This window comes from Pinus tabuliformis, chromosome 4_2, assembly GCF_031772625.1.
Source record: "Pinus tabuliformis cultivar Carrire ecotype Pingquan chromosome 4_2, CPIR1, whole genome shotgun sequence".
Lineage (NCBI taxonomy): Eukaryota > Viridiplantae > Streptophyta > Pinopsida > Pinales > Pinaceae > Pinus > Pinus tabuliformis.
Window position 1 is genome coordinate 870,284,632 of NC_142304.1, and position 23,239 is coordinate 870,307,870.

The 23,239-nt window shown below is 39.6% G+C and overlaps 1 protein-coding gene across 1 annotated transcript in view; it reads right to left on the reverse strand.

Annotated features, from left to right (window-relative positions):
- Positions 1-663: 663 nt before the first annotated feature.
- Positions 664-23,239, reverse strand: part of B73 (molybdopterin biosynthesis CNX1 protein / molybdenum cofactor biosynthesis enzyme CNX1 (CNX1)) — a 450,203-nt gene continuing 427,627 nt past the window's right edge. Inside the window, exons 12-14 of the mRNA XM_089424326.1 lie at positions 2,232-2,338; positions 1,413-1,469; positions 664-1,106 (exon numbers count right to left, since the gene is read on the reverse strand). Coding sequence (XP_089280452.1) covers positions 894-1,106; positions 1,413-1,469; positions 2,232-2,338 — 377 coding nt within the window. The 3' untranslated portion in view covers positions 664-893. The remainder of the gene's footprint in view (positions 1,107-1,412; positions 1,470-2,231; positions 2,339-23,239) is intronic.

Genomic DNA, 23,239 nt, shown 5'->3' on the forward strand with positions numbered 1-23,239 from the left:
CTTTAGACCTCAAAATTGCATAATGTCTCCCTTGTTCCATAGGTAAGTGGAGCTTTATACATACCCATGAACAAGGTGGGAGAGGGTTCATCCATAGAATAAGTAGGTTGTTGTAAGGTCTATTTGTGGAGAAGACTAGTACAAGTTTTTCATGTACCAATGGGGAGGACTAGAAGAGGGTTTTCATGTCCCAATCAAGTGAACTAAGCAAGGGTTACTCATACAAGTATGGTAAACTTGTACCAATGGGGAGGACTAGAAGAGGGTTTTCATGTGTCAGTGAAGTGAATTAAGCAAGGATTACTCATACAAGTATGGTTGGCAAAGAGATGTTACACTAGTTGTCACTGACAAGGTTACAATTTCACAATTAACAAAAGCTCTCTTTCTACAATAACCTTATCTAAGCATGTCCCTATACCTTGATATGAAGTTCGTATAGAATCATTGCATCAAGAGATACGTGTTGTTGAAACCTCTTATTGTCATGTATTATGTTATCTTTTGTATATGCTTATTTCATATTTTCATTTTGTTATTAAAATTAAGATCACCATTTACACATCTACATTAACATGAAACCAATGTTTCTTATTGTAATTTTACAAAATCAGTATTTTGAACTCATAAATCATCATAACACCAAGCACTCGAACTTATCACTATACCAGAAGCCAACAAAGCTTTTTAGTAAAAAATGCCAATTTCTACATAGTATATTTATATGCAAACTAATAGACATTTTCAAGCTACATTGCCCATAAGAACGACATTATAGAGATGGTTTAAAGATTGAAGTTGAAATGATTTTATAAGCAAGGCCGTTGATGTAAACAATTTGAAGAAACATTTTATTTTTGTGCTAAAAAAAAACAATTTGAAGAAAACACAACCTAGTGTGTACAAGAACAATCTCTTGATTCCTTGGAAGCCATCATGTAACTCGCTTCCCAGACATCTGCAGGTTTGGAATCTTGATGCGGTACATGACGGGGATGCTTTTCTTTCTTGTCTCCTCTTAACTGTCTTAATGCATGCGGAAGTGCTGGCATCAAAGCTTCCAAACACTCAGCTACGGCATTTGGGTTACCTGGCATGTTGATTATCTGCAGTCATAAAGTAAGAAGCACCAATGGAAAATTATAGTTGAGAGAAACGTACAAAATAACACCATTGAAAAGTAAGAAGCACCAATGACAAATTTAGATTTAGGTGACAAACATGGAAAACAACACCATTTAAACTGTTGGCAATTTGCTCACAATAATAACCTTCTGACCATCGGGACAGATAAAAGTAAACCAAATTCAAGTCAACAATGTAATCACATGTTTTAGCTGCATGGACGATAATTTGTGGCACCCATTAATGTTTTGTGGATTCATTTCATATATATAAATTTATATACTCACCAAGGTTGAGCCACGAATACCAGCAACAGCACGAGAAAGCATTGCTGTTCTCGTCACCTGCCCACCAAAAGCATGATGAGTACAGTTAGCACCCATTGCAGCTATGAATTCTTTCAATTGAGGACAAAAAATAAGATGCCACTCTTTTAAAACAACATGCAATTGTTAGAGTCGACAGTTCAACAGGGCTGTAGGTTAAAAGCAAAGGACAAAGATATTGGGCTTTCGAAAGCTTAGATCCTATAGTTGAACACGTCTGTGAGGTGCAACTTACCAGACCTGCTACTCGTAGACCACAAGGAAAGAGGCTGAATTCTTGGAAATCTGGGCCAGGCTGGAAAGAAGAGGCACCGCAGATTCCAAGGTGGACGAGGATATTGGGAAAATTATACAAGACACTGGTCACTGCAGGAGAAGGGACTCAAAATATAATGAAGTATCTTATCTTCACTGGCATGCCAAGGAGCTCATAACCTGTGGAATTGAAGGTAAGGTCTTTGGTTATGGTTTGATGAGCTTATATTTTAGTTAATCAATATCTTAGGCTCTTAGTTGGAACAGAAAGTTTGATTACAAACTGGGTAACACAAGACATATTTTTTGAATAATATACCGAGTGGAAGGCACTCCTCAATACAGCGTAACACTGAGTAGACGAGTACCTAAATTACAAAAAAAGAAGTATACAACCATCTGAGATTTTTAAAGAATTGACCAAAGTCTGCTATCATAGACAAATTTGAAATTCCTTAATATATTGATCATCTAATCATTTGGTATTCCATTTCAATAAACTTGAATTCAGTGGCAGCCATTTACCTTAAGGCTCTCTTGTAACATGACTTGAACAAGGCCTGGTGCCTCTTTGTCTAGCAAAGGTTTTGTTGCTTCTGGAGTTACATCTCTTGGAGCAAATCCAGTACCACCTATCATAGCAGACAACCAAAATGTTGAAATTCAATTAGACTTAAATACGTACAATTAGGAAACATGTTTTCCATTAGCAATTGGCCCATAACATCCTATATCGGATACTTTTGAGGGCATTGTTTTCAAGTTATATTGTCCCATTTAAAGCAACTTGGTATTAATTGCAACACCTTCAAAATCAATGTATTCTCTTGCAGTTAGGAAATAATGTTGAATGTAAAAGCTCAAGCAAATGTGTAGATTATCTGGCAAGTCAAACTTATCATAGGTCTCAGATGAATGCAATGTTAGCAAATGTTCTAAAATACAATCCTCACAATATCCTTGATACAATCATTTTGGTTCTGGCATAACGTATCTGCATCAACTATAATAGAAATTCATCATTTACAAAAAATTCTCACAAGCTGTTAATTGAGGGGAAGAAGTGTCAACTATTCTTTTCATGTGCCATCTTATCCACACTTGACTTACAAAACATAGACTCTAGAGTGTGTGTGAAAAACATGGGCTTCAAACTAAGAAAGATGTTGACAAATGTTGAATGTAATATGCTCAACCCCATGTAACACAAATCAACCAAAATCCACCAAAACTCATGGGCAGTTTCAATATGCAAATTTCATTTATCTGTAAACCAAACAAGGTGGCAAGGTGAAGCCCTTCCAATGAAGGAATAAGTTAACAATGCTGTCATGGCCAGCACAAGTGCATGTTGTTTGTACCAATGAGTCAGCTTAACAAAAAAGCAAAGTGGCATATCAACTGTTGAGGATTTTGACCAATGTTTGTATGACTAATATAGTAATTTGACTCTCTCTCAAACAAAAACTGGATTCCTTGCAGGTCAATTGTGTTGTAGGAAGGTGCACAAGGTTGTGGAAATTGTTTACAACTCCAGTGGTCTGTAGCATTCTTTGATTTTTGTGCTAAAGTGTTACCCCTCATTTTGCATGAGGCTTATACCATTGAACTTTTTCACTACCCTTTTGATTTTCATCACAAAGAGTTTTAGATGGTCAGGGTGTTTACCTAGTTCCGTGGATTATTGATGACATGGATGATGCTGTGCCAGAGGTGTTCATGTTTTGCTTGGTATATGCAATTATCATGGAGAGATAACTATACACTTGATCGTGTAATGTTCTAGTCTCCACTCCTTGCTAAATGATCAGACATGAGGATGTATAGATCCCTCGATGGAGAACCCTAGCACTTCACACTAAGTAGACATTGCATGAGCTTCATCATGGCATAGAGCACTTGGCATACACTTGCTTACACATGACTTGTTACTTGAATGCTTGCAACATGGAGCATGGTATTACCTTGAGCACAACTCCCAAGGTATTCTTACAACTCTTGAGGCTTCTTCACAATGCCCTAAGCACTTGAGGGCTATTCTTCGTGCACTTGACCAATTCAAACTAAGTGGAAAACTCATCCACTTCAGCTGAAGTTGCAACCTGTTTCTTCTTCTTCTTGTTAGGAGATTGACCTACATAGTGCCCAAACTTATGATATGCAAAGCACTTGACTTTGCTCATGTCTTTTTTGAATTTTTCTATTCACCCTTCCTACCTTTAGGACCTTTCTTGGACTTTTTCATGCCCTTTTCTGAAAGAGAAACATTTTGCTCATCATCTCCCCGTTGCTAACCTATATGGTCTGAACCAAGTCTAAGCTCCTCCTGCACAAAATTGTCCCAAAGTCTCTCCCAGATGGGCATGTTCTCCCTAGCAATAATGCCACACACAAAGCTATCCCATGGTTTAGAAAAACCATTTAAGGATGTTGTAACCAACTCTGAGTCCTCCACCTTGTCACCAACAACACCCAACTCATCACACAACTGTGACACTCTGGTAAGGTATTGTTGAAATTCGAATGCATGCTAGAATTTATGAACTTGATAATTACTTGTGAAGTTGTTATTGTTCATTTTAGCCTTTCTTTAATTCTTCATCAAGCAATTATACTTTAACAATCATTCAAGTATAAGATAAATAGAGATATTAGTGCACGAGAGACAAGAGACAAGAGACACCAAAAATTAGGCTAGAGGCCAGGGCAAAACCGACAAAGGGAAAACCCAACAATCCTTATAGAATCTTCGTCAACAAGAGAAATCCAAGTCATAGACAAACTGACCTGTAGACCAATCACCGAAGTGCCAAGTCAGCCCTCCACCAAGCAACAACTATTCACATGAGGTCACAATGCCATATGTTTGTTCATAAATTTGTCATAAAGATGTAGTACCACAGGTAACTCAGATTCCATAGAGATGAAGTATCACAAGTAGCTTGGATTCTATAGAGATATAGTGTCACATGAAACTCACATACACAAAAGTACAATTCCTTAGGAAACTTGCAAACCACAATGCTTAAAGAAAACTCGCATACCACAGTGCCACGGGAACTTCGCATATCATAGTGCCACACAAATTTCACATACTAGAGTGTCACAAAAGGTTCAGATTCTACTGCAATATAGTGCCGCAAAAGTTCAGATGCCACTATAATATAGTGTCACAGAAGGTTCGGATGCCACTACAATATAGTGCCAAAAAAAACTAGCTTAACAACAAAAAGGTGTGACTTAGCAAAATTGTTCTTGTGCCTCAGAAAACTTGCTTTCATGCTTTAGATAAGATGCTACAAAATCTGTCCTTGATGGTGACAAATTGGCTCTATTTATAGTTGTTTGTTCATGCGAAGAGGCACGTCTCTTGGAAAATCCAACTTGATCCTTGGAAGGCCGACTTGGAAAATTGGAGGGACAAATGACACTTTCGAAAATTCAAATGTACTTCTTTTACAAGGGTCAAAAAGAACATGCCCTTTTACATTTTTCTTTTGACCAAAAGAAAGCATGAAGAACGTGCTAGAAAGTAATACATATTGTCACAAGTATAATAATTATGAAGACCAAACCTAGTTACAAATTCAACACTCCCTCTTAACTAGGGAGTTATTCATAATGACTCATCGGGATGATCTCAAGTTGAAATATTCTTATAAGAAAGGATCTAGATTGATAAACATCGCTATAAACATCATCATGACCAACATTGTCAAATTAACATGGCCTTGACAAGTAAGCTCTATATCTCCACTAGATCAAAGCACAATGTTGGGAGACATTTAATAGGACACCACAATCACCTCTCTAAGAAACATACTCCACCTAGGTTCACCAAAGTATGTCCTTCATAGGACCATTTCCTAATCCGTTGTCACAATACTTGACACAAGGAAATGTCGGTCCTCTAGGCCATTCTTGTACCAAATCAATGCAATTGACTTACAACTATTGGTCCTAGTCATAGTACATGTCTCAAGAATGTTGGTCCATGATGCTTATCCAATCTACCATTCTCCCTATTCATGTTCATGTACTAGACTTATGGTTGTTAGTCCTGGCCATAGTACATGACACATGGAGAACAAGGTGTCCATCCTCACTCCCTCTCAATCTGGGAGGAGATATCCACAAGCCCAAGCTTGTCTCAAAAGTAATCATACTTCCCTTCACATCAACTACATGTTCATTCGTGGAGATCTGCTATAGCTTCTTGGCTCCAACTTGCACCATACTCTTGAATCATAAAGCACTTCGACCCAATGTTGCACGAAGCGCCCCACATTGATAAACATCGCTATAAACATCATCATGACCAACATTGTCAAATTACCATGGCCTTGACAAGTAAGCTCTATATCTCCACTAGATCAAAGCACAATGTTGGGAGACATTTAATAGGACACCACAATCACCTCTCTAAGAAACATACTCCACCTAGGTTCACCAAAGTATGTCCTTCATAGGACCATTTCCTAATCCGTTGTCACAATACTTGACATAAGGAAATGTCGGTCCTCTAGGCCATTCTTGTACCAGATCAATGCACTTGACTTACAACTATTGGTCCTAGTCATAGTACATGTCTCAAGAATGTTGGTCCATGATGCTTATCCAATCTACCATTCTCCCTATTCATGTTCATGTACTAGACTTATGGTTGTTAGTCCTGGCCATAATACATGACACATGGAGAACAAGTTGTCCATCCTCACTCCCTCTCAATCTGGGAGGAGATATCCACAAGCACAAGCTTGTCTCAAAAGTAATCATACTTCCCTTCACATCAACTACCTGTTCATTCGTGGAGATCTGCTATAGCTTCTTGGCTCCAACTTGCACCATACTCTTGAATCATAAAGCACTTCAACCCAATGTTGCACGAAGCGCCCCCCCCCGGGTTCCAAGCCCGGAAGCGCGTCCCGTGCGGAAGCACCTAGGAAGCTTCGCCGGAAGTGCGCTTCCGATTTTTTTTGCCGCTTCCTGAACTTTTCGGAAGCGTGGCTTAGAAGCGCGCTTCGTACGGTGCTTCGGGCGTCCGAAGCGTGGCGCTTCGGAGGAGGAAGCGTACGCTTCCGGAAAAGCGTTTAGAAAATCGTTTTTATTTTTTTTTCAATTTTAGGTGAGTTTGCTTGTTGGGGGTGGGTCCACCTTGGGTTAGGGTGACGAATGAAGGCAAAAAAAAAATATAAATATAGCAGATGCTCCCTCATGGTAATGTTAAATTCTTAAAATAAAAGTGACATTCTCCTTTATTTTTCATTTTCATCCTTTTACTTAAATTTTTAACATTACCATGAAATGACTTAGGATGTTTTAGAGTGGTTCCAGCCTCATTGGACTTCATATGGAGAAAATAGAATTTCATATCCTGTTCAAAATTCAGCAGACTTGACAGTTTTCAGGAATTCAGGATCAATGGGATTGTGGCATTTCATTAGATTATATCAAGTATGAAGGTATGCGATTAGCATTTAATCAAGAGCACCAAGCCCTATATGTACCCTAGTATTGGTGGTGTTAATTGTTGAACTCCTTTGTCACGTGGCACGCCCTTAGCAAAAAATTACCTTTCAATCAAGTCAAAATCATTGATCAAGCATGTTAAGCTTTTTCTACCATATTTTAAGTCTTGAATTAGGTAGTTTGATCAAAATTGGGCAATGTTGACTAATATCCCTAGACAATCGAGGTAGAGGCAAAGGCTAGACAAGAGGAGAAGAATCTAGATTCTAGATTGTTGATGCATCTAAATGGTTGATGCTCGAATAATTAATCATTAATGTACAATGGATGTTATATCTATCTTGATTTATGCAAAAATATGCATGTTTTCATGGCTTCTACAACTAATTTGGTATTTGGAATGTTTGTTTTGAGTATAAATGCAAAAAAATATAAATATATATATATAGCAAAAGCTTCCTAGATTTTTGTAAAATGACACTTCCGCGTCCCCGCTTCCAAAAAACGTCCCTGCTTCGTCCCCGCTTCGTGCAACATTGCTTCGACCTTCTATGAAGAACCAAGTTCTCTGTCAATCTTCATACATCTTTATTACAAAGTATTAGTGTCACGCTCCACTATCCTTGTACTAGACACATTATGAAGTCGAGCTAGTCAGGCAAGTGATCAAGGTGAACTCTTGATCCATCCTACTAGAGAGCTCAAATGCATTAGCTGAAGCTGCAACTTGCTTCCTACCCTTCTTCTTCTTGAGAGGACAATCGTTGACATAATGGCCAAACTTGTGACAGCCATAACACTTGACCTTTGATAGGTCCTTCTTCTTGCTCTTCTCTCCTTTTGAGCTAGGTCCCTTGTTGGACCCCTTCTTCACTTTTCCTTTCCCTGCTAAGGAAACGTTCTCCTACTCCCTCTCAACCTTCGATGCCTTGTCGCAGTTGTCGGTGCCATCAACTAAGCTGAGCCTAAGCTCCTCCTGAGTGAAGTCACTCCATAGGTGATCCCAATCTAGAAGTTTGTCTCGTCCTGAACTCACCTAGACGAACATATGCCATTCCTTCGAGAACCCATTGAGTGTTATACACATTATCTCATCATTATTGGGTTTATCTCCAAATCCAACTAACTCATCTCTGACAAGTCGAACTCTAGTGAGATAAGAAGTCACTTCTTCTCCCTTATTCTCCTTGTGAATCATCTCCCTGTTTTCTGAAGGATCTTGGTATAGTTTTATGATGGCATCCCACATTTTCTTCGCTAACGCTTTCTCTGTGATATTTGGAACAATATGATCCTTGACTCCATCAAGAATCATACTCTTGGCTTTGGCATTATCCTTTTGGTACTCATGTAACATGATAGGATCTGTTGGTACAACAATATGTGTTGTATTAAACTCCTTTAGACCATACTCATCCAATAAGAGAAACATCCTAGCCTCCCATACTCCAAATTTAGAGGCTCCATCCAACCCATCTTGATCTCTCAATCTTGCTGCAGCCATCTTTGGAAAACTAGAAATTCAACGAACTCAAATAAACTGGAGTAACAAACTAAAGAACTCGAACTTGGCCGAAAACCAATATAGGTTTCAACCCTTGTGCTCTTCACTTGCTGTGCTTTGCGTAGATCTTCCCCAGGAACTAAGAAAACTATGCACACACACAAATATAAAACACTAGTATTTTTGGACAAATGTCCCTGGAAAAACAACGAAGAGAAAACCAATGTTGCAGATGAGGGTTTTAATTATCAAATTCTTCAGCAAAATTATTACAACCGGTTATTGTGAGATGGAAAACCTCTGAAAAAAATTTCTAATCACTTTTGCAAGTCTCCATGACCTCCTAGAATCTATTCGACCCACCAAAACCAATTTGGCCTTCCTTTTGATGCTGGTTTTGGCTCACATGTGCGACCTAGCTAAGAAACTTGGCCCTCCTAGCAACTTGCACTGGTTGGGAAAATTATCTTGACCTCAACTGGAAAATCAATCCTCTTGTGCAAATTGATCTCTCTTGCAATTTATCTTTTTCAAAGCAAAAAACAAGAAACTTTTATTTGCAAAACAAAAGTTCTTACATCTTTCTAAGATCTTCAACGAATCACTGCCAATAGAGATTACAATGTGGAATTCAACAAGACGAGACCAATCAAATGTGTACATATTTAACTCCTAACAACTGGGGAGACCCTAGAGAACAACACCCCAAAAAATGAAATGCCCCTACTCAAGCAACATTCAAAACAAAGCATGCAGAAAATAGAAACAAAGGCCATCTTCGCATCCCAGCGGGCCGAAAGGTATGCAAGAAACCCTCGTGCAAAAAGGAAGGAACCTGAGTCGATGATGGAGCCTTGTTCCAAGCATTGATAATGGAACTGCCCAGACAATGCAGATAACCCACACTTGGAGATTTCGTCCACCATTGTGTTCTGCTCTCTAAAAATATGGAAAAATGAAATAGAGAGGAAGTTGTTAGAAAATCAGAAAGGTAGAAAAAATTTCTTATATAGATAATTACTTGTGATTCTTTTATCTTTTAATTCATCAAGCAATTACCAAAACAATAGCACAAGGACAACAAATGTATGCAGACAGCCAGAGCAAAACCCCTATCTAGGGGAAATCCAAGTCAACAATTCTTCCTTCAATAGTTTCTCAAGATAATCCAAGACTCTTGACCTAGACAAAGATTTCCTCCACACCAAGTCAACCCTCAATCCTTCGTGCAGATGTTAACATTTCAAAAGCAACTTCGACCTAGCAACAACAACTTGCAGTAACAACTTCGACCTAGTAGCAGCGACAACAGGAGCTTTGACTAGACAAAGAAAACTTCGATCTCCCTAGATACTCCTCAAAAGTGAGAGATATATGGCCCAAAATTTCGATCTTAGTGTCTTCCATCTTCCTCCAAAATCTCGCACTCCTTTCTAGCCTCCTACCAGCGCTTTTCCAACTTCGCACTTCCCAGCTTCCAGCTTCTGGATATCGAACTATATGAGAGAGAGTGAATTGCTCCAAATGAATTCGAATTGCCTTGTATATATAGCCTTCCAGTGAGGTCGAATTACCCTTCTTGAGGCCGACTTGATCTTCTTGAGGTCGGCTTGGTGTGGAGGTGACAAATTTCAATTTTGACTTTAAAATAATTCTTTTTACATGATTCAAAAGCCCAAGAAGGGTTTCTTTTAGTGGACAATGACACTAATGACTCAGAATAAATCCTAGAAGTCCTCAATGGGAACTTTGACCTAAAACAAGATGACCCAAGCATGAAGCTCATACTTTAATAAGTGATAATATTAATAATAATAATAATTTCTTCATTCTTTTGATAAGTACATTTCATTGTGACTCAAATACATTTATGAAGACCCAACCTAGTTACATATTTCAACAGAAGTGAGCCTTCATTGAAGAGATTTGCTTCAACGAGTGACACAGAGACGAAACAAATAGAGAGAGGTTCCCTAATGCCTAGTCGATTGTCACTTTCAAATTGTGAAAATTCCTTAAACCCGAGAATCCCTACTGCAGCAACTAGTGATATTTCTCCTACTTGATAGATTTACATGAACAAGTTATTTGTAGTTTCCTACGCAAACATCAAAATACATACACTGCAGCCTACACCAATTTAAATAATATGACGAAACAAGAAACTGAACAATAGAGAAAGATACAACACAAATGACAGAGTTGTTTTTGGAAAAACGTCCCCGGAAAAACCCAATGCGGGAAAACCGGTGCAACAGATCTGAGGGTTTTTATTATTAAGCTGAAGTTATTTCTGAATACAATCTCTGAATGCCTTGCTAGCAATCTAGTACATAAAATATCACTCGGCAGAAGAAATTAGTGAGATTACCTCACTCTACACTACAGGTCCCAGCTGATCTGACCGCTGAACCAACGAGTTCCTTAGCTACTTCTGTGCTGCCCCTATGTGGGCCTAGGTCAGCCTCTCAGGCACTGCACCACCTCTATTGGGAATCGATTTTCCTTTTGGAGCTCATTCCAACCCTCCCGCTCAGAAACGTCAGCCTCCTCAACAAATTCAGACTTTTGCGTGAAGACTTCTGCGTTGCTCTGCATGGGCTCTACGTGAGGCCTTCCTGGCTCTGTGTCATCCTCTCTGGCCTCTGCTGCCTCCTCTGTGTGTCTCTCTGCCTCTTTGATGAGTATTCTTGGCTCTGGAAAAGATCCTCTAGCCAAAACTCCCTCTGCCCCTCTCTGCGTGATCACTACAAATCACTGCGCTACCTCTAGCTTCAGCAATTCGATTTGACTTAGTGTTCTAGCCACTGCATCTATCACTCCAACACTCCTCTGCACCAACTAACACTGGTCCATCCTGCTACTACTGATCTAGGCTCCCGTAGCAAGGAATTGATCCGAGAGGTGGGCTCCTCAAGGACCCTGCCCATCTGTAGCTTTCTCGAACTATAGCTCCAAATTAGTCCACCTCCCTCCTGAAGGTATCTCGATTGTCATGGCAAACTCCTCCTCCTCGATCTTTGCAGGTGCAGCCTTTGCATCATGCTTCTCATATTTATTCTTCTTCCTTAGAGGACACTGTGTTGTGTAGTGACCCATTTCACCACACCTGAAGAATTTTATCTTCGAGACGTCTTTCTTCCGCCTTCGTTGCTCCTGCTACCCCTTGGATGCAAGGGCTACATTTTCTTCCTCCTCCTTGGGCTTCGACCCACTACTGTTGCTTCCGTCAAGCTTACACTTGACCAAGTCTCTCCTCAGCTCCTCTTGCTTAAGAGCTGCCCACATCTCATCCCAATTTGGCAAAGTTGCCCTGCCCAGGATACTCTGGACAAAGACTTGCCACTCATCTAAGACAGAATTGAGGGCCAGTCTAACCAACTTAGACCCTTGAGGTGTAGACCCCACAGCTGCTAACTCGTCACAGGTCTCCTGAAGCTTCGTGAGGAACGGATCTATGCGCTCCCCCTTTTGCATCTGTGCAAATCTCAGTTTTTGCTCTAAGTACATCTTCCATTGCTCGGAAGATCCTTGATATAGCGTTGCCAAGGCATCCCACATCTCCTTAGCAGTCCCTCTGCTAGCGATGTGACAAACCACGTGATCCTTTACTCCATCTAGGATCATCCTCTTGGCCTTCGCCATTTTTGCTCAGTACTTCTTCAGCGGATCTTGATCTGTAGGCACAACCACCACGCTGTCAACATAGGTCTTGAGAGAATGCTCATCTAGAATGAATGACATTCTTACCTTCCAGATGACGTAGTTGGATGCCCCATCCAACATGTCCTGACTCCTGATCTCTCAGCCCACTGGTTGTCATCTCTACCATGAAAATGTCGAACTGCTCCTCTTTGCTTCCTACTGCTGTTGCTCAACCAATAAGAAAACGGACTTCTTGGCAAGAAGTCTACTGAGGAAAAATTCCCTCATTGTGCTTCTCTTCTCTCTTCTGACGTCTTTATGTGCAGCAAAATGGTTTGTAGAAAAACTACGTCCCACCAGCGCTTCCTCACGTTGAGGCTTAGCGTTGCTCCGTCTGCCACGGCAAGATTTTGATCTGGTAGCCGTTCTCTTTTTCGACTCACTCAGAGAGAGTCTGCCTCGAAATTCAGCCCTCCTGGCTTGGACTACGCAATCCCCCTGGCGATTCGAACTACTGCCTCCTCCAACTATTTTGATCTCCTTTTCTGCTCAATGCATGGTTCTCTGGCACTGTTCTTCTTGCTTCACTTGCACTGCTCTGATACCATGTGAAAATTCCTTAAACCCGAGAATCCCTATTGCAACAACTGATGATATTTCTCCTACTTGTTAGATTTACATGAACAAGTTATTTGCAGTTTCCTACGACAAACATCGAAATACATATACTGTAGCCTACACCAATTTAAATAATATGCCAAAACAAGAAACTAAACAATAGAGAAAGATACAACACAAATAACAGAGTTGTTTTTGGACGAACGTCCCCGGAAAAACCCAATGCGGGAAAACCGGTGTAGCAAATCTGAGGGTTTTTATTATTAAGCTGAAGTTATTTCTGAATACAATCTTTAGATGCCTTGTTGGCAATCCAATACAGATAATATCACTCGACAGAGGAAATTAGTAAGATTACCTCACTCTACACTGCAAATCTCGGCTGATTCGGCAGCGGAACCAACAAGTTCCCTGGCTACTTCTATGCTGCCCCTATGTGGGCTTGCATCAGCGTATAAGGCACTGCATCATCTTTGTTGGGAATCAATTTAGCTTCGAGAGTTGATTCCAGCCCTCCTAGCTTAGAAATGTCAGCCTCCTTAGCAAATTCGGACTTCTGCATGAAGGCTTCTGCGCTGCTCTGCGTGGGGCCCGTGTGAGCCCTTCCTGGCTCTGCGTCACCCTCTCTAGCCTCTGCACTACCTCCTCTGTGTGTCTCTCTGCCTCTCTACTGAGTATCCTTAGCCTCGGAGAAGATCCTCCAACCAAAACTCCCTCTACCCCTCTCTGCGTGATCACTACAAATCACTGCGCTGCCTCTAGCTTCAGCAATTCGATCTGACTGATCAACTCTCTATGTTTTTTCCAAATGACCCTCAAGCTTCCTTAAATAATCTCCTCGTTGACATTCAACGGCTCAAATTAGAAGCTAATCACTGGCTAAGATTATTTCTGCTTGATCCTCGTCTCCTTCTAGAAGTTACACCCACAGTTTGATTAATACCCATTAGTTATTTTAATTTCCTATGTTTAGACTTAGGGACCCATTAAAAGTAATTAATTATTTTAATAAAACTGTCTCCGGGTGGAATTTCCCAAAACGCTTTCTGGGTTCTTTGGAATACATGTGCCCAAGCATCCCCGCAAAATTTGAGGCTTAGAGCACATTCGATGCTACCAGAAATCAACACGAATCCCCTGAGAGAGGTTCCCCAATGCCTAGTCGATTGTCATCCACAACTACCCACAGTGCACTTTATCATGCGATTTCCTGTGATTTATCTTTGCCTCGACATTCATCCTTTCTGAGTAATTCACATTGTCTGTTTGGGTAATTCGGCCCCCCTGCTGGAGCAATTTGCACCATTGGAAAATCGGCCTCTTGTTGCAGAAAAACCAATCTCCAACTCTCTATGGAAATCACTGCGAAGAATCTCTCCAAAAATCACTGTTGAAACTCCTGTTGCTGATGTCCCCGCTGCATATGCACCCTTGCTATCACTGCAACTCTATGTCTTGATGTGTTCTCCTAATGCTCATCGATTTCCTCATATAATCTCTCTTGGACGAATCAACAACCATGATCTAATCACAACCGATGCCTAAGATCATCTTGACCCCATCAAGTTACTTTTTTGGAAGTCTCTAAAGAAAAATCGATTTAGCCCAGTTAATACTAATTAATTAAGCTTATTTACCTAAGTTAGACTTAGGAAAATAGTTCCTTACCCGATCCATTATAATCCTCAACAAAAGAGGTAACAATTTTATAGACTGATATACTATTCACTCAACGAAGATGACTCAGTAAACTTTGCTTCAAAAACACAGTCCACGACAAATCCTATTGAGGTATCTTGTCTAGTATCAGGGCTCCATAAGTATCTCATAAAATTCCAAAACTTACATCACAACTTTATCAAGATTCAATTTCCAAATAGGTTTTGAATATCTCAAATCAATGCATATAATTACTAAATAAATTCTTTGAATGACTACAGTCCAGAGCTACACAATTGCCACTGAAGGGTCAAATGTATCTTACCAAAAATTGCAGAGTTATCTCAGTGATCAGGCCGAAAGGAGAGCCTTAGAACTTTGGAATAGCCCAAGAAAGATGATGAGTTTGCTCCTCAGAAGAACTCACACTAATGCTTCAAAAGCTCACAAACAATCCCGGATCTAAATAGTCAGCAAGATTTACTGATAAGTCTCAGATGGGCTCAAAAAAATTCAAGACTTGACTTTAGAGTATTGCCAACATACTTCACAGATGTCTCTACAACATAGCTCACTTCAGAAAATGCCAACGATAAATCAAACTGTTATGATGAATGTTGCCATTTGTATCTCAGAAGAGTTGTGTTTGAGGGAGGGCTGAATAGGTCTATAAATATCAATCATGCCCAAGTAGATTCATGTTAAAAATTGGCAGCTAAGGGATGAATTCCCTCGAATAAAATTCCATTTCTGATTATTCTAGAGTGAATTTCTAAAATTAGCAAGTCATGTTTATCATTACAACCATGAGTTTCGAAAATTAGTAAGTCACCTTGCTTCAATTGGTAATCAAGTATAGATGATGGAAAATCACTTAACTTATCCTTCATCAATCTAAATTATTTAATTTTTAATTTAGTCATCAATATTATAAATATTATTATTATTACACTTATGATACTATAATATTATCTAAAGAGGAATTACATGTCACCTCTCCTACTTTGGCACCCAATCATGCCACTTCACATCTCTCTCCTTGACGACAAATCGAACTCTCCCATTGAATGATACATTACTCTCTCTCTCTCTCTCTCTTAATGGATTCATTCCTCTCTCTCTTTAATGATCATACACTCTCATACACACTTTAATGACTCGTCATAAAAAGATTCCTCTCTCTTTAATGCTCTTACGCACCTCTTACACTCTCTCACACACTTTAATGACTCGTCATAAAAAGATTCATCTTACACCTCTTTAATGCATATGTTACACTTTTCAACAGCTCAAATTACTAAGGCATGCATTCTCCTTCTTTATGGCACAAGTCACTAAGGCATGTGTAGTCCCTCTTAATGGCATGAGTTACTAAGGAAAGCGTACTTTCTTTAATGCATGAGTTACACTCCTATTTTGGAATATGTAACTTCTCCTCAAGGCATGGGACATACTCCTTCCTGAATTCGACCTCCTTTCTCTTCCTATATATTTGTGCTTCTCATCCTCTCTACTACTCACTTGTGCATTGTGAAAGGAGAGTACGAACTTGAGAAAGAGAGAACTAGAGTGACTAGAGAAGAATTGAGAGAAAGCCTTGAAGAGTAAGAGCAGAACTTGGTGAACCAAAGTAATTCAGTGTTTGCATCAACCACTGCTATCATAGATTTTACAGATTTGGGTAAGCTTCTTCTTTCTCTCATTGTATTTAGTATCTTTGCTGACCATTTAATTTCTAACAGAAGAAGAATTTGGCTAGATTTTCCCCTTATGGGTTTTTCCCTGGTCATTGTTAATTTTCTCTTATGGCTATATTGTTCTTTGCTTTGATAATTGCATTACATCTTTCACACATTGAATTCACCCCACAACATTTTAACATTATCACTTCATATGCAATTATATAGAAAGAACAATATCAACAACAATGCAGCGGAAATAAAAGGAACACAAGAAGACAAGCATTCACACATAGAAACACAAGGATTGGTCAGAGAGCAAGGAAAAACCCCACAAGGGGGAAAATCTAGAATTCAATTCTTCTTCTTCTATTATATTTCATCAATTGTTCAACTGAGATACAAAGTACATCCATCAAGATTTATATCAAAACACCGGGCCACCTAGGGCCTACTCAAATATGTTCAAAACTACGTTTGTGAACTGACATCCGAGAATGTTGTTGCCAAGACACACCACCATATCTGACACTATCAAGAAGAGCTCAGCCATGGTCAAAGATGGATCTGCAAAACTGCCTTCATCCATTCTGTTGAGACTTCCTGCCATAGATTACTGCTCAGAGTCAAAGTCAAGATTACAACCCTCATTAGGGTTTCTTTTCAGGGTTACTATAGACTAGGTTTTTGCACATATCTTAGAGATAAGATGAGACCATTATAAATCCTACAAGACATTCATAGTTGCTACTGCTGTAATGTGTGTGTATATATATATATATATATATAGATAGTGATTATGTAACAGTTGCAAATATGTTGATGAAAAATTATACTATATCTATATATATATATATATATATATATATATATAGTGATTATGTAACAGTTGCAAATACGTTGATGAAAAATTATACCATTGTTTGGAGATGTACCATTCTAAGCCAGGACTCTTATACATACTATGAAAGCAAGATCATTTATATCGCAGAGCTTTGAGACTATACATACCAGGTGACAAAAGATTGATGCCCATAAATCATACCACTGTGAAAAATGAACTAATGAGATTACATTAGAGCGAAGTCAGTGATACATATGTTAGATCTATACCATCCTCTGTAATGAACCAAAAATGTTGATGGCATGAGAGTAGAATCTAATACGATGCCATCACAATGATCATCACAACACAAAGTCAACAAGATCACAGGGATGACATAGTTACAAAGATGCCATACTTTGCCATATACTGCTTGAGTTTGTGACGTGCCATATATACATATACTACATACGATGACATGTTAATTACCAAACTATGATGCCATACCAATACACAATCAGATACCTGAAAGCGAGATCAAGAATGTGAGGGTCCTGCACATAATGAAAGATCTGTAGCCATAATCGTGTGAACTGTAGCCATGCATGAGTTGTAACCAAACAAATCATGTGAGAGCAGTAACCAAACGAGTTTTGTACCGGAGATGCAACTTCATGCAGAGATGCACGACTGTAATAACCACGAGCCACTGTAACGCAAACATAATGGACGTGACCCCGCAAAAATGATACAAACAATCCAAGCTTTTTCGTAGTTCACCTCAGATCCATTATTGTGTCTTACGAATTCAGTTTGGTCTTTTACTTATAGCCAATGAAAGGGAGTCAAAGTAGTCTAGCTTACATGAGCATATTTGGAGGGAATTTCTTAATTTAAATTTCATTTAACTTAAATATATTTTGCCCAAAAAGTTTATAATGCATTTTCTTTTAATATCCAATTTTTGGGCTTCTTTGGGGCTTAGGGTTTCCTTAAAGGGAAATTTGCCCCGATGTTGCCCAATTTAACAGTCATTGAACCTAAACTCACTGTGTCTTATTGAGTTCTTGGTTGTCTTCTATTGTGTATATGGTTTACGTTATATATACAATTAATTAACTAATATTGCAGATTAAATAAGTTATTGGATCAAGTAATTGTTATAGCATAAAATTTCATAATTTCAACATGGTATCAGAGGTTTGGTGAAGACAAACTCAAGAAAACAAGTGTTGTTCCAACCCATTTTCTGCTAAAATATCTTTTGTTGTCCACTCTATTTACAACCCATTTTCTATTGAAATATAAAGTGTTGTCCACTCTATTTACAACCCATTTTCTGCTGAAATATCAAGTGTTGTCCACTCTATTTGCAGCCCATTTTTTGCTAAAATATCATTTGTTGTTCCTTCTACTTGCTACTCATTTTCTGTTTGAATATCTCTTCTCTTTTGCTGTTGAAATATTTTATTTACTACTGAAATATCTTTTACTGTCCCTTTCTATTTGCTGCTGAAATTTTGAGTAGATCAAGATGTCTTCCTCTTACTTTAAGAATGAAGAGAAGTTGGTTGATGCTTCAAACTTCTTCACTTGGAAGGCCAAATTGGATATTACTCTTGAAGAACATGATGTTCTAAAGTATGTTGTAGGAGAGGTAGCAAAATCAGTGGAAAAATCCAATGTTGCTATCAAGGCTAGATACAAGAGAGGAGAAGTGAAGGCAAAAAGATTATCCTTGATTCTCTTGGAGACCACCTCATCACTTATGTCTCCAACTTGAAGAAAGCCAAACAAATGTATGAGAAGTTGATTGGAATGTATCAAGTGAACAACTTGAGTCAAATTTTTGTTCTGAAGAATCAACTCAAGCATATTAAGATGAACAGAGGAGAGGAGATTATTCAAGCATACTTCATGAAGATATCAAAAATCGAAGATCAGTGGTCAACTTCTGGTGAAGTTGTTTCTGATAAAGAGTTGGTGTTGATTACGCTTGGAGGTCTTCCTTCTTCTTGGGAGACTTTTATTACGACCATCAACAACAATGACAAGCTTTCTACATTTGATGAGCTCCTAGGAAAGTGCAATCAAGAAGAGGCCAAAATGATTTCTAGAGGAAAAATTCCCAAGCATGAGGAGGGAGAACCTACTGCCTTTGTTGTCTAAGACAAGAAGAAGAAAGGAAGAAGAGGTCATCATTATTTCAAAAAGCCTTCTCCCAACAGTTCCTAAATGGAACAGAGACTTATCAAAAGTCCAATGTTACCACTGCCATAAGAATGGCCACCATGTCCGTGATTTTCCAGAAAACAGAAGAGCACCAAGATCCAACTTCAACAATTGTTCCAACAAATCTGATTATTGAAGAAGAGAAGTTCCTTCTACTCGTAAAGAGAGCTTTCATTCTTCAAGGAACCCAAGGTATGATAACAATGCAATTGAAACTCAATCATAATACTTTCTTGTTTCTGCTCTTTCTAATTCTTCTCTTGCAGATTCTTGTGATAGTTGGTTGGTTGATAGCTGTGTCTCAAGGCACTTTGCTGGTAATAAATAAGTGCTCTCTAATCTGGTTGAGAGGGAAACTGATTTGAAAGTCATTCTTGGAGACAACTCTACATATCCTATAAAGGGATTTGGTTTTCTTTCCTTCCATCTGGATCTTGGTAAAACCTTATTTCTTCAAGAAGTTTTGTATGTACCTGGTCTAAAAAAGAATCTTATTTCTATTTCCACTTTAAAAGATAAAGGAATGAAATTTGCTTTCATAAATGGTAAATTTATCTCTTGGCAATGAGATGGAACATGAGAGATGCCTTCACGCTGGGATCAAGATGTGAAGTTCTGTATAAAATCAATGGAAGACCCATTCATGTATTGATCCATGACAACAACCATCAAAGTGAACTTTGGCACTGAAGGTTTGCTCATTTGTACTATAAAGCATTACCTCATGTGACAACAACCATCAAAGTGAACTTTGGCACTGAAGGTTCGCTCATTTGTACTATAAAGCATTACCTCATGTGAGAACGATGGTTTCTGAAATACCAGAGTTTAGATCTGATCATGATGGAGTTCGCCAAGGGATGCACTAGCAGAAAGCAAGTAAAGGGACCATTCCCTTCGAGCAAAAGTAGAACCAATCAAGTACTTCAACTTGTACATTCTAATTTATGTGGACCAAATCCTATAACTTCTCTTGGAGGCTACTTGTATTATATAATCTTTGTGGATGATTTTTCTCACAAGACATGGGTCTATTTAAAATAAATAAAAGTCAAGCATTTAACATGTTTAAAGATTACAAAGCTTTGGTAGAAAAACAAACTAGAAAACAAATCAAAATCTTTAGATCTAACGATGGAGAAGAGTTCACTTCAAACGATGGAGAAGAGTTCACTTCAAATAATATCATTGACTCATGCAAAAAAGATGGAATCATGAAAGAGACCACAATACCATATAACCCAGAACAAAATGGTGCGGCTGAGAGAAAGAATAGAATTATCATGAAAGCAGTGAAAGCTATGTTGCATGATCAAAAACTGTTAAAATTGGCAACTAGGGCCAAACTCCATGTGGGTCATCTTATTAATGGAAGCTGATATTTTTCTTGGATCCCTCTCATTGGGAGGTGTTGGATTGATCTAAAGATCATCCGATTCTGATAAGTATTCATGGAGATATGAATTTATTTGTGTTATGGAACAATTCGTCAAGGTCGGCTAGCAACCAAATAAATCCCCCTGGGGCTCAACGTTTTAGTATAAATACAGATGGCCTTCAAGTCATTTCAACACACTTGGGATCTCTTCCTCTCTACTTGTCTTTGGGTTTTAGTAGGAAGAGAGATCCTAAGGGATAACGTTGTCCTAATCCAGAGGGCAGAAGACGGAACTGCTGAAACTGCCGGGAATAGCCAGAATTGCCGGAACTGTTGGGAATAGATGGAATTGCCGAAACTGTTGAAACTGTCGGGAATAGCCAGAATTGTCGAAACTGTTGGCACTGTCGGGAACAGCCAGAACTGCCTGGAACAACCATAACTACCGAAATAACCGAGAAAGCTAACACAGAGGGCAAAAGTCGGAATTGCCACAATAGCCGGGAAAGCTGACACAGAGGGCAAAAGCCAGAACTGCCAGAACTACAGGCAAAAGCCAAACTGCCGGAACTATCGGGAATAGCCGGAATTGCCGGAACTACTAGGAACTGTCGGGATTGCCGAAATTGCTGGAAGTGTCGAGAATTGCCAGAACAGGCAGGAAAGCTGACACAGAGGGCAGAAGTCGAAATTGCTGGGAACATAAGGAATTTCCGGAACTGCCAGAACTACCGGGAACAACTGGAATTACTGGAACTGTTGGAACTGCCTGGGAACAACCAGAACTGTCGGAACTGCCGGGAACTGCTGGAACAGCCAGAGCATCTATCTTCGAAGGAAGGCAGCATGCAAGGGACAACTAACTAACATTGGGACAGTTGTATGGTACTTAGCAGCGAATACACCAAGCATGCAATGTTACAGCTAGCATGCAAGGGATAGCTAGCATGCAACAACGAACATGCTGTAATATTCCTAATTAGCCATGGCTAATTGGAATATTCGATTTTGTTCAATTTTTGCCTTCTATAGTTATTTGTAAATAAAAAAGTGAGGAAGGGGGACATAACTCACTTTTAGAATAAAAAGTCACTTGCTAGTAGCACAACGTTGTGACTTAAAGGGGACCCAAGGGGGCCAAAGGGGGACGCAGAAATGGAGCCCACGCAAACACATGGAGGGACTGCGCGGGAGGGAAGAAACACGTGGCAAGAGGGGAATCACGCAGGAGGAGGTGAGCCTTGGGATTGAGAGAGGCAAAGGCTATAAAAGAGAGAGGAGCCCCCTCATTTGGATCATTCCTGTTATGAGAATTTGTGATAGTCATTTTGACTTAGAGCACGCCCGCTGTTTAGCTAGTCTGCAGCACTGTTTAGTGCATTGAGTGTCTCTGTTCGGAGATCTCACCCTTAGCCCCTGGGGACTTCGAGTGCCTGCTCGGGGCAAGGTATTTCCTTTGGCATTCCAACAGTAGTTTCATCAGCATTTCAGTAGCAGTTTCATCAGCGTTTTGGAGGACTGCGCAGCACTGAAAGTAGGACGCAGTTCTTTCTGGCAGGAGTCTGGGTTGAGGGTTTGTAGGAGGATTTGTGCTGAGAGGTAAAGCAGGGGATCAGCTCTTGCATATTGGAGAGTTTTGGCAGGGGTTTCAAGTAGTTTTCTGTAGGGTTTCATTCAGTGGTAGCGCAGAGCATTGAAGGATTGCGCAGAACCCCAAGGGGGTGATTTTCGGGGGTCGTCCATTTCAAAAAAGCTTTCTGGGCTTTTCTGGGTTTCTTGAGTAGAGTCCAATTCCAGAGTTTTAGCCTTTTCTGAGGAGGGGAGCAGCCCCAAATCCTCATTTGATTTCTAGCAGCAGCAATAGCACGGCAGTTCTTCAGCATCTTGGACACAGTTCAGAGGGGCCATTACTTTGCTATTCTGAGTGTATTTCTTCACTTGCCTGGTGCAAGTCGAGGTGCCATCTTCCTGATCACCTCCTGTACTCATTCTATTACTCAGTATAATAAAATGGCTCAGCATTCTCTCTGCATTTCTTGAGTATCTGCTTATGGTTATATTGTTATATGTTGCATCATTGTTATTTGTATCTCTTTGAGCATTCTCGACTATTATACCACTTGTGTGTTTCTCGTATACTCTTAGACAAAGTCTGGAAAGGGCCAAGTAGCCTCCGGATCTCGTCCTCTTTTCAAAGGCGACATATCTGGTAAATGCCCTCCCAGTCCATCTCTGGTTGGAGTTTTGCTTGTGTTTGAGGAATATTCCTTCCGCACGAGAGGTTGTATTCTATATACGACAAGGAGATGCTGGCCATCATGCATGCATTGGCTAAGTACCGGCAGCATTTGGTGGGTAATAGGTTCAGGGTGAGGACTAATCACAACAACCTCAAGTTCTTTTAGGAGCAGAAGCAGCTACAGGAGAGGCAACAAAAGTGGATCAGTAAGATCCAAGCATATGACTTTGACATTGAGTATGTCAAGGGTAAGAACAATGTGGTAGCAGATGCCCTTTCACGTAGAC